This window comes from Erythrolamprus reginae, chromosome 1, assembly GCF_031021105.1.
Source record: "Erythrolamprus reginae isolate rEryReg1 chromosome 1, rEryReg1.hap1, whole genome shotgun sequence".
NCBI classification, from domain to species: domain Eukaryota; kingdom Metazoa; phylum Chordata; class Lepidosauria; order Squamata; family Dipsadidae; genus Erythrolamprus; species Erythrolamprus reginae.
Genome location: NC_091950.1, coordinates 405,759,160 through 405,771,804, shown reverse-complemented (window position 1 = coordinate 405,771,804; position 12,645 = coordinate 405,759,160). Strand labels below are relative to the sequence as shown.

General features: G+C 40.5%; 1 protein-coding gene across 1 annotated transcript in view; it reads left to right on the top strand.

The window, feature by feature from the left end:
• Window positions 1-12,645, top strand: part of MYBBP1A (MYB binding protein 1a) — a 108,960-nt gene that overhangs the window by 29,510 nt on the left and 66,805 nt on the right. The window contains exons 11-16 of the mRNA XM_070735224.1: window positions 716-841; window positions 3,362-3,568; window positions 3,932-4,040; window positions 4,619-4,715; window positions 7,606-7,760; window positions 10,699-10,794. Coding sequence (XP_070591325.1) covers window positions 716-841; window positions 3,362-3,568; window positions 3,932-4,040; window positions 4,619-4,715; window positions 7,606-7,760; window positions 10,699-10,794 — 790 coding nt within the window. The remainder of the gene's footprint in view (window positions 1-715; window positions 842-3,361; window positions 3,569-3,931; window positions 4,041-4,618; window positions 4,716-7,605; window positions 7,761-10,698; window positions 10,795-12,645) is intronic.

Here is a 12,645-nt window from a genome sequence, read left to right as displayed (position 1 = left end):
TGCATTGGCTGCTGATCAATTTCCGGTCACAATTCAAAGTGTTGGTTATGACCTTTCAAGCCCTTCATGGCACTGGACCATAATATCTCCGAGACCGCCTTCTGCCGCACAAATCCCAGCGACCGATTAGGTCCCACAGAGTGGGCCTTCTCCGGGTCCCGTCAACTAAACAATGTTGGTTGGTGGGCCCCAGGGGAAGAGCCTTCTCTGTGGCAGCCCCGACTCTCTGGAAACAGCTTCCCCCCAGAGATTAGAACTGCCCCTACTCTCCTTGCCTTTCGTAAACTCCTCAAAACCCACCTTTGTCGTCAGGCATGGGGGAACTGAAATATCTCCCCTGGGCCTATACAATTTATGTATGGTATGCTTGTATGTATGTCTGCTTAATAATGGGGGTTTTTAAATATCTTAAATTGTAAATTATTAGATTTGTTATAAACTGTTTTTATTGTGTTGTGAGCCGCCCCGAGTCTACGGGGAGGGGCGGCATACAAATCTGATAAACATAAACAAACAATAAATGGTTTAGTTTTAACGTGTGCGGTTTACAAACCGTGAAATATGGCTGAGGGCTGAGTACATCCAGCTTGTTTATTTATTCACCACCAACCATGGTTAAGCAGTGCATGACAGATCACACGGTAGGAATTGTTTCTATTTAATGTGATTAAGATTAGCTTCTATCCATGTATTGAGAAGACTCTCGCTCTTTCAGATTCTGCTTTTTTCACGCTTTTTTTGAGACCAAGAAACGATTCCCGAAGATAAAAGAAATGAAAAGTTCTCCTTCGGTTCCTCTGAATGAACAGTCTCGAACAGTAGCTGCAGACTCGTTTTTCAGGTATCAGATGTGGCTTCCTTCTTGCTTGGCTCACTGGGAAGACTAGTATATAATAATAATAATAATAATAATAATAATAATAATAATAATAATAATAATAATAATAATAATAATAATAATTCTGAGCAGAGACAGGTTACAAGTTGTGTGCCACAAGGGTCTGTTCTGGGTCCTATTCTTTTTAATATGTTTGTGAGTGACATAGGGAAAGGTTTGGTAGGGAAGTTTTGCCTATTTGCCGATGACTCTAAAGTGTGCAATAGGGTTGATATTCCTGGAGGGGTCTGTAATATGGTAAATGATTTAGCTTTACTAGATAAATGGTCAAAGCAATGGAAACTGCAGTTTAATGTTTCCAAATGTAAAATAATGCACTTGGGGAAAAGGAATCCTTAATCTGAGTATTGCATTGGCAGTTCTGTGTTAGCAAAAACTTCAGAAGAGAAGGATTTAGGGGTAGTGATTTCTGACAGTCTCAAAATGGGTGAGCAGTGTGGTCGGGCAGTAGGAAAAGCAAGTAGGATGCTTGGCTGCATAGCTAGAGGTATAACAAGCAGGAAAAGGGAGATTGTGATCCCCTTATATAGAGCGCTGGTGAGACCACATTTGGAATACTGTGTTCAGTTCTGGAGACCTCACCTACAAAAAGATATTGACAAAATTGAACAGGTCCAAAGACGGGCTACAAGAATGGTGGAAGATCTTAAGCATAAAACGTATCAGGGAATACTTAATGAACTCAATCTGTATAGTCTGGAGGACAGAAGGAAAAGGGGGGACATGATCGAAACATTTAAATATGTTAAAGGGTTAAATAAGGTTCAGGAGGGAAGTGTTTTTAATAGGAAAGTGAACACAAGAACAAGGGGACACAATCTGAAGTTAGTTGGGGGAAAGATCAAAAGCAATGTGAGAAAATATTATTTTACTGAAAGAGTAGTAGATCCTTGGAACAAACTTCCAGCAGACGTGGTTGGTAAATCCACAGTAACTGAATTTAAACATGCCTGGGATAAACATATATCCATTGTAAGATAAAATACAGGAAATAGTATAAGGGCAGACTAGATGGACCATGAGGTCTTTTTCTGCCGTCAGTCTTCTATGGTACTATGTTTCTATAATAATAGTAATAATAACAACAACAACAACAACAATAACAATAATAACAACAATAGTAGTAGTAATAGTAATAATAATCATAATAATAATCATAATCATAATAATAATAATAATAGAGTCAGTTTGGTAGAGTAATTTAAGGTGCTGGCCTAAAAACTAGGAGACTTGAGTTCTAACTCTGCCTTAGGCATGAAACCAGTCGGATGACTTCAGGCCAGTGGTGTGTTGCAAATAATTTTGCTACCGGTTTGTTCATGCATTGGGCAGTGGGCAGAGCCTCTGGACAACAACCCTGCCGGATCTCAGAACTGGTCCAAACCGGGGGAACCCTCCGCTGCTTCAAGCCAGTCAATCTATCCAGTTAAGGTGCGCTCTGTGTGCTGCGCCACGTCTCCGGTGGGTGCACGGGCACGCCGTCACAAGATTTTGCTTTTGCGCATGCGCAGGTAGTAAAATCTCATGAGGGGATGCACGTGCTCGTGAGATTTGAGCAGGTTTTCTCTTTTGCGCATGCGGGCAAGCAAAAAATCACCAAAAATCATTGAAATCTCACACGGCCGCATGTCCTCTCACGAGATTTTGCTTCTTGCGCAGAAACCAAATCTTGCTCTGATGCGTGCCTGTGCCCGCCAGTCACCCACATCGCCATTTTCCCTACCAGAACTCCCGTTATCACTACATCCGGGTAGGAACCCAATACTGATTCTATCTGAGCCCAACCCGTCTCATAGGATTGTTGTGTGGGAGATAGGAGAAAGGAGTGTTGTATATATTCACCACCTTGAATTACTTATAAAGTAATAAGAATGGGATACAAATCTAATAATTGATAAATGAAAAAATAGTTTAGGGTTGTGTTAGGGCTGGAAAGGGATTTAAAATCCCCACTGAGCCATGAAGTGACTTTGGGACAAACACTCCCTAGCTGATTTACTTCACAAAGTTGTTATGGAGAGGAATCATGTATAGTATTTTAAAATTGGGGAGAAAAAGTGGGATACGGATGCTACAAAAATATATGAAGATGCTTGCTTTGAATTTAATTTTTTAATAACACAACATTGGGTTTTAGAGTCGCTGTGGCACAAATTGAGATCCCTGAAAGAGGACATGTGCCGGTCTTAGGCTATATGAAATGCAAAAATGCTGTTTTAAAAGGAAAAAAACATCTGCTCATCTAGCAGTGACCACAGTGGCCCATGGAAATATAGAAATGGAGGGTTGGAAAGATGATAGAATTCTGTTGGCTCTCTATTATTCCCGAACCAGGAATGTTTAAATCAGGAATAAAATCACACGGCAGGATTTGAACATTTTGTAGCACATCTTAACGTCAGCTTGAAATCCAGTCTTGAGTCTTTCGCAATTTCTGAATTACTTTCTTTTTTTCCTCTGCAGTTTGCTCCAGCATTTGAACACAATGCCTGCCCTGGGAGACTCGGCCGAAGCGGAAGAAATGAGGAAGAAGCATCTCCATGGTTTGACAGCTAGTGGAGATCCCTGGATCCACTGTGTCGTGGAATACGCCAACCTCCTCCTCTCTCACCAGGAACAGGTTACGATGGTGACTCCATTTAATGATGAAGAGCGAGAGGCTTGGGACAAGTGAGTTTCCCTGCAGGGCAGGGATCCCCAATTTATTTGGAATGCTGCAAGGATGTTGTGTGTTAAAGTCAAGGTTGACTCAGCCTTCCATCCTTCCGAGGTGGGTAAAATGAGGACCCAGATTGTGGGGGCAATATGCTGGCTCTGTTAAAAAGTGCTATTGCTAACATGTTGTAAGCCGCCCTGAGTCTAAGGGTCTAAGGAGAAGGGCGGCATAAAAATTAATTAAATGAATGAATGAATGAATAAATAAATAAAAAATAAATAAATAAAAGTTCTGAGTTTCCATGACAGCTTGTGGTGCAGAATTGAAATCGAATTGCGTAACTGTTGAGTCTCAAACACTTTGTCTCCTGGACACAGGATGTTACAGACTGTGGAAGCCCTGAAACAGAGAGAGAGAAAAAGCCACAGCATGAAGACCTCTGCCTTCCAACATTTGCTGCTGTTGGTTGGTATTCATCTCTTCAAGGTAACATATTTATTATTATTTATTATTTATTAATTAGACTTCTATGCCGCCCTTCTTGACCGACTCAGGGCAGCATACAGCATAATAAATACAATACAATATAATGTATAGAAATCTAATTATTTTAAAAATACTATAAAACTTAACAAGATTCCTAAAAACACCCCATCTATCCCAACACCAGTGATGGGCTCCTACGGGAACGGTGAGGAACGCAGTTCCGGTAGCAAAATTTGGAGCTCTACCCCAGAGCACCCAATTTGCACTGAAAGATGTTGAAACAAAATGCATAAGCCACGCCCACAGCGTAGTAGTAAAAAGTTTGGTAGCCAATCACTGCCCAACACCATCGTCCACATTCATCCAATCCAATCACTCACAGTATCGGCCAGAGCTAATCTTACCGCTCATATTGATACCGATAAGGAAATGCTGTAATGAGTGAAAATGTGTGCTTTGTTTTTTTTATGTTGAAAATGTTTAATTAAAATGTATTTTTAAAAACCCAAAACCCAGTTGTAGTAATCCTGATAAGTTTGCTTCCTTCTTTCCTCTTGGGTCCTGCAATTCACACACAGTCTCCAGCAGAGTGTGTGCACCTTCTGAACGATCTCCAGAATTGTATCAAGAGAGCCTTTGGTGAGAAGCCCAAGAAGAAAAAGGCAGCTCCAACTGGTGAGTTTCCATCCCAGGTTGGTTATCATCATGAGTTTAATGTTTCCAAATGTAAAATAATGCACTTGGGGAAAAGGAATCCTCAATCTGAGTATTGTATTGGCATTTCAGTGTTGGCAAATACTTCAGAAGAGAAGGATTTAGGGGTAGTGATTTCTGACAGTCTCAAAATGGGTGAACAGTGCAGTCAGGCGGTAGGGAAAGCAAGTAGGATGCTTGGCTGCATAGCTAGAGGTATAACAAGCAGGAAGAGGGAGATTATGATCCCACTATATAGAATGCTGGTGAGACCACATTTGGAATACTGTGTTCAGTTCTGGAGACCTCACCTACAAAAAGATATTGACAAAATTGGAAGGGTCCAAAGACGGGCTACAAGAATGGTGGAAGGTCTTAAGCATAAAACGTATCAGGAAAGACTTAATGAACTCAATCTGTATAGTCTGGAGGACAGAAGGAAAAGGGGGGACATGATCGAAACATTTAAATATATTAAAGGGTTAAATAAGGTCCAGGAGGGAAGTGTTTTTAATAGGAAAGTGAACACAAGAACAAGGGGACACAATCTGAAGTTAGTTGGGGGAAAGATCAAAAGCAACATGAGAAAATATTATTTTACTGAAAGAGTAGTAGATCCTTGGAACAAACTTCCAGCAGATGTGGTAGATAAATCCACAGTAACTGAATTTAAACATGCCTGGGATAAACATATATCCATCCTAAGATAAAATACAGAAAATAGTATAAGGGCAGACTAGATGGACCATGAGATCTTTTTCTGCCGTCAGACTTCTATGTTTCTATGTTTCTATGTTTCTATCATCTTCCTGACTTCATACCCTTCAGTTACATTGTATTGATGGCTTAGAACTGCAGAAAAAACAAGTGTTACCAACCTGTCTTCCATTGAGGACTTGTATACTGCACGAGTCAAAAAGGGGCCTGAGAAAATATTTGCTGACCCCTTGCATCCTGGACATATACTATTTCAACTCCTACCCTCAAAATAATGCTATAACTAGACACAAGAACACTTTTTCCCCATACACCATCACTCTGCTAAACAAATAATTCCCTCAGCACTGTCAAATTATTTACTAAGTTTGCACTACTATCAATCCTCTCATCGTGCCCATTACCCATCTCCTCCAACAAATGACTTTATGACTGTAACTTTGTTGCTTCTATCCTTACAATTTATATTGACTGGTTCCTAATATGATTTGATTGCTTATTTGTACCTAGACTATCATTAAGTGTTGTACCTTATAATTCTTGATGAACTTTTCTTTTGTGCATACTGAGAGCATATGCACCAAAGACAAATTCCTTGTGTGTCCAGTCAAACTTGGCCAATAAAATCCAATCCTATCCTATCCTATCCTATCCTATCCTATACTATACTATACTATACTATACTATACTATACTATACTATACTATTATTATTTATTAAATCTGTATGCCACCCCTCTCCACAGACTTCGGGCAGCTTACAGCAGCAATAGAAAACAATGTACAATACAAATCTAATATTACAAAGTTAAAAACCCATAATTTAAAAAACATGCACACAACATACCATACATAAAATATATAGGCCTGGGGAAGATATCTCAGTTCCCCCATGCCTGATGGCAGAGGTGGGTTTTAAGAAGTTTACAAAAGGCAAGGAGGGTGGGGGCAATCCTAATCTCTGGGGGGAGCTGGTTCCAGAGGGTCGGGGCCACCACAGAGAAGGCTCTTCCCCTGGGTCCCGCCAGACGACATTGTTTAGTCGACGGGATCTGGAGAAGGCCAACTCTGTGGGACCTGACTGGTTGCTGGGATTCGTGCGGCAGAAGGTGGTCCCAGAGATATTCTGGTCCAGTGCCATGAAGGGCTTTATAAGTCATAACCAACACTTTGAATTGTGACCAGAAACTGATCGGCAACCAATGCAGACTGTGGAGTGTTGGTGAGACATAGGCATACCTAGGGAAGCCCATTATTGCTCTCGCAGCTGCATTCTGCATGATCTGAAGTTTCCGAACACTCTTCAAAGGTAGCTGCTCATATTCACTCATGCCCTCATTACAGTAGTCGAACCTCGAGGTAATGAGGGCATGAGTGAATGTGAGCAGTGAGTCCCGGTCCAGATAGGGCTGCAACTGGTGCACCAGGCGAACCTGGGCAAACGCCCCCCTCGCCACAGCTGAAAGATGGTTCTCTAATGTAAGCTGTGGATCGAGGAGGATGCCCAAGTTGCGGACCCTCTCTGAGGGGGTCAGTAATTCCCCCCCCCCCCACAGGGTAATGGACAGATGGAATTATCCTTGGGAGGCAAAACCCACAGCCACTCTGTCTTATCAGGGTTGAGTTTGAGTCTGTTGACACCCATCCAGACCCCAACAGCCTCCAGGCACCAGCACATCACTTCCACTGCTTTGTTGACTATCCTATCCTATCCTTTTTATTTTATTTTACTTTATTTATTAATTTTTTCAATATATTTATATATTGGTAGTATATAAAGAATGTTTATATACATGATACTAGTAAGAGAGAAACATTAGGACAGGGACGGTAGGCACGCTGGTGCACTTATGCACGCCCCTTACTGACCTCTTAGAAATCGCGTGAGGTCAACAGTGGATAGTCTAAGGGTAAAGTTTTGGGGGTTAGGTGATAATACTACAGAGTCAGGTAGTGAGTTCCATGCACCAACTACTTCTTGGGGGGTTAGGTGATTCTTCTATTCTATTTTTTCCTGGCAGTGTGATAATTGCCTATTTGGACATCGGCAAGAGCCTTTCCCAATTTATCTGGAGGACGTAAGATACGGCAAGACCTGTCTAATAGACATCAATGCTGATGATACGGTTTTCTTTGCTTTGCTTTGTTTTGCTCAGAGGACGAAGAAGAGCCAGCGTGGGTTGAAGTGATTGTGGAGGTTCTGCTTTCTCTCCTAGCTCAATCCAGTGGGCTGATTCGACGAGTCTGTAAAAACGTATTTGGGCTCGTCTGCCAACACATGACGAAGGGTGCTCTGCAGCTCATCCTAAACGTGAGTCGTATTAAGAGTTGGTTGCTGCTCTGTCTGGATTAGCTGCATTAATATAGGAAAATTAATTACAAGATGACATTGTCGTTATCGTATAAAGAGAATTTACACAAGATGTTTTATCGGTGGCATTATGCTCCAGCACATCTAGCCAAAATCCATCCCAACATAAGTAATAACTGCTGGAAATGCAAATTTGCCATAGGTACGTACTATCACATTTGGTGGTTATGTCCGGAAGCGGAAAGATTTTGGTCTAGGATTCAAAATTGGTTGAAAGAAATATTAAATTATCAATTGGAAATGAAACCGGAAACGTATCTTTTGGGAATAATCAGAGGACAGCATAGCAAGGAAGATTACTACTTGATAACACATATATTAACACCAGCAAGGTTGGTGTTTGCACAAACTTGGAAAAAAGAAAATACACCAAATGAAGAAATGGTGATTAGGAAAATGCTAGACTGCTAAATTAAGTCAATTAACATATGAATTACAGAATAAACAAAATAAGGACTACTACAGTGGTACCTCGACATACGAGTTTAATTCGTGCCAGAGCCGAGCTCGTATGTCGATCAATTCGCATCTCGAACGAATGCCTTTAGACTTTGCTTTTCGCGCTAAGATAACTGGAAACATGGAATTCTTGCGCCGCCTAGTGGACGCTCGGCTCGTATCCCGAATTTGAGCTCTGGTGTCGAACAGAAATTTTGCTCGTGTCTCGGCTCGTAACTTGGAATACTCACATGTGGAGCAGCTCGTATCTAGAGGTACTACTGTATACAGTTTGGGGAAAATTATATTTATTTATTTATTTATTTATTTATTTTATCTATCTATCTATCTCTATCTATCTATCTATCTATCTATCTATCTATCTATCTATCTATCTATCTATCTATCTATTGGATTTGTATGCCGCCCCTCTCCGTAGACTCGGAGACTGTATAGTTGGATAGAAAAGAAAAAAGAATTGCACTAACGTTCAAAGAAAAAGAAAATGAATTAATAGAAACAGAATTGTAAAGTATAAAGTATTAAGCAAATTCAATTTGTATTCTTGTATGTCTATATGTTTTGTTTTGTTTGTTTATAATTAAAAATTAAAAAAAATGATAAAAAAATAATAGAGGGATACAATCAAGAACAAGTGAGGTGCTCATAGCACTCTATATAGCCATAGTAAGACCACACCTAGAATGCTGCATCCAGTTTTGGTCACCAAAGTATAAAAAGATGTTGAGACTCTAGAAAAAGTGCAGAGAAGAGCAACCAGGATGATTAGAGCAGTGTTTTTCAACCAGTGTGCCGAGGCACACTAGTGTGCCGCGAGACATGGTCAGGCGTGCCGGGAAGAAGGAAGCTCAGGTTCCAATCTTGCAACTTTTTGCTGAGAGCAAGAGAGAGAGCAAGAGAGAGAGAAAGAAAGCAAGAGAGAGAGAAAAAATGAGAGGAAGGGAGAAAGAGCGAGAGAAATGAGCAAAAAAGGGAGGAAAAAAAGAAAAATGAGAAAATGATTGAGGCAGAGAATGAGAGGAGAGAGAGAGAAACAAAAGAGAGAAGTGACTCTTGATTTAAAGCATATGATAAAAAGCACCCAAAGAATAAGAGAGAAAAACCCCCCAGCCCTGACTTAATTTTGGGAATGGTTCAAGAGTGTGTACACACACACACACACACACACACAAGGGGGGGAGGAGACAAGGATGGAAAAAGAGAGGAGAGTGTCTTAGAGTGTCATTTTGTGTCATTTTGGTTGGTGGTGTGCCCCAGGATTTTGTAAATGTAAAAAAATGTGCCGTGGCTCAAAAAAGGTTGAAAATCACTGGATTAGAGGACTGGAGGCTAAAACATACGATGAACCATTGCAGGAACTGGTCTTGGCTAGTCTAGAGAGGAGAAGGACCAGGGGAGATGTGATAGCAGTGTTCCAATATCTGAGGGGCTGCCACAGAGAGGAGGGAGGTCAAGCTATTTTCCAAGACACCTGAAGGCCAGACAAGAATATTGGATGGAAACTGATAAAGGAGAGATTCAACCTAGAAATAAGGAGAACTTTTCTGATAGTGAGAATAATCAACCAACGGAACAGCTTGCCGTCAGAAGTTGTGGGAGCTTCATCACTGGGAGCTTTCAAGAAGAGAATAATAATAATAATAATAACAATAATAATAATAATAATAATAATAATAATAATAATTATTATTATTATTATTATTATTATTATTTATTAGATTTGTATGCCGCCCCTCTCCGAAGACTTGGGGCGGCTCACAACAATAATAAAAACAATATTATAGTAGAACAAATCTAATATTAAAAAAACATATAAAACCCTATCATTATTTAAAAAACCAAACAACACATTCATACCAAACATAAAATGAAGTATAAAAGAGCCTGGGGGAAAGGTGTCTCAACTCCCCCATGCCTGGCGGTATAAGTGAGTCTTGAGTTTACGAAAGACAGGGAGGGTGGGGGCAATTCTAATCTCCGGGGGGAGTTGATTCCAGAGGGCCGGGGTCGCCACAGAGAAGGCTCTTCCCCTGGGGCCTGCCAAACGACATTGTTTAGTCGATGGGACCCGGAGAAGGCCACCTCTGTGGGACCTAACCGGTTGCTGGGATTCGTGCGGTAGCAGGCGGTTCCGGAGAATGGACTGCCATTTGTCAGAAAGCTCTTGCCCCACAATCAAAAGGTTGTCAGTTCAATCCTAGGTAGAGTCTGATGTAGAGTCTCCTCCTTGGGCAGGGAGGGTTGGACTAGATGACCTGCAAGGTCCCTTCCAACTCTATTAATCTGTTAACAGTATGTCTGCTTCACGTTCAACACAAACCTGTATTGTAGCAGGCCTGCTTTGAGAAGAGTCTGCTGCTTTGTTTCTTTCTAGAGATAATGCATTGGAATTTAATCAAAAGTAAAATTCTCTCAAAAGGTTCTGGATTCACAACAAGAACAGGATGAAGAAAACGCTGTTGTTGTAATGGAAGAAACAGGGAAGAAGAAGAAGAAATTGCCACCCCAAAATACGGTAAGTTCTATTATTGTGAACTATAGATATCATATGGTTAAAAGTCAACAAACCCATATTAAAATCGGTCTCCTGCCTAAATGGAATTGTTTCTAACCCATCACATGGACAGGTTGAGAGAAAGAAGTATAAACATTGGAATACAGTGTTCCCTCGATTTTTGCGGGTTCGAACTTCGCGAATAGCCTATACCACGGTTTTTCAAAAAATATTAATTAAAAAATACTTCCCGGGTTTTTTCCTACACCATGGTTTTTCCCGCCCAATGACGTCATACGTCATCGCCAAACTAATAATTTTTACAAATAAATAACAAAAAAAATGTTATTGTTAATAAATAATTATGTTTATAAATATCAGGATCACTAAGTGTCTTATTCAATGGTGAGTACCAGTAATAATGGTGAGTAAAATGGTTGTTAAGGGAATGGGAAATTGTAATTTAGGGGTTTAAAGTGTTAAGGGATGGCCTGTGACCCTGTCCATAGCCAAAAATGATGTATTTACTCCCGCATCTCTACTTCGCGGAAATTCGACTTTTGCTGGCGGTCTCGGAACACATCCCCCGTGGAAATCGAGGGAACACTGTATTGGTTGTAAAATATAGAGAGAGCTCTCATTGATACCCAGCAATCTCTGGAATGCTTTCATTATTATTTTATAGTTTGGTTACAACATGTGAATCTTCATTTATCTTGGGAAATAGACTTTTTAGTATTTTGCTTTGTCATCCGAAAAGAGTCCTAGCAGCTATGGTGGCGTGGTGGCGCTGTGGTTAGAATGCAGTACTGCAGGCTACTTCGACTGCCTGCTGGCTGCCTGCAATTTGGCAGTTTGAGTCTCACCAGCTCAAGGCTGACTCAGCCTTCCATCCTACCAAGGTGGGTAAAATGAGGACCCAGATTGTTGGGGGCAATAGGCTGACTCTGTAAGCCGCTTAGAAAAGGCTGTAAAGCACTGTGGAGCGGTATACGTCTTGTGTTATTGCTACTGCTATTTTATGACCTTTTTTTTGCCACATTCATTAAGCGAATCATTGTGGGTAGTGTCCATATTCATGTCAAAAGCCTCTACAAAGTTAAATTGAACGGTTCTCCTGGGCTGAAATTATTTGCTAGTGACACCACCCTGGCCCAGGAGACACCTAATTGCTGACTGCCGGCTGCCTACAATTTGGCAGTTCGAATCCCACCAGGCTCAATATTAACTCAGCCTTCCATCCTCCCAAGGTTGGTAAAATGAGGACCCAGATTGTTGGGGGCAATAGGCTGACTCTGTAAATCACTTAGAGAGGGGTATAAAGCATTGTGAAGCAGTATATATGTTTAATTTCTTTTGCTATTAATGGGATATAGAATCCTGCTCAATCATTCTAGTTCTTGGGAGTGATTCATTTTCCCTACCCATCACTTGTTTTCTAGAAAATAATAATAATAATAATAATAATAATAATAATAAACTAAACAACAACGATAATAATAATAATAATAATAATAATTTATTAGATTTGTATGCCTCCCCCCTCCGAAGAAAAGAAAATAATAGAATAGAATAGAATAGAATACAGTAGAATATAGTAGATTACAGTAGAATAGAATAGAATACAGGAGTTGGAAGGGACCTTGGAGGTCTTCTAGTCCAACCCCCTTCTTAGGGAGGAAACCCTACACCACTTCAGACAAATGGTTATCCAACAGCTTCTTTAAAACTTCCAGTATTTTGCTGCTGGACCTTATTATTTACAGCCTATCCATGTTTTCTTCTATTTCATTTTCTAATTTATTATGAACTAAGCTTTGAAAATTACCTTGTTTCCGTCTCTTTGTGAGACAGAGCAGCTGGCATTTATGT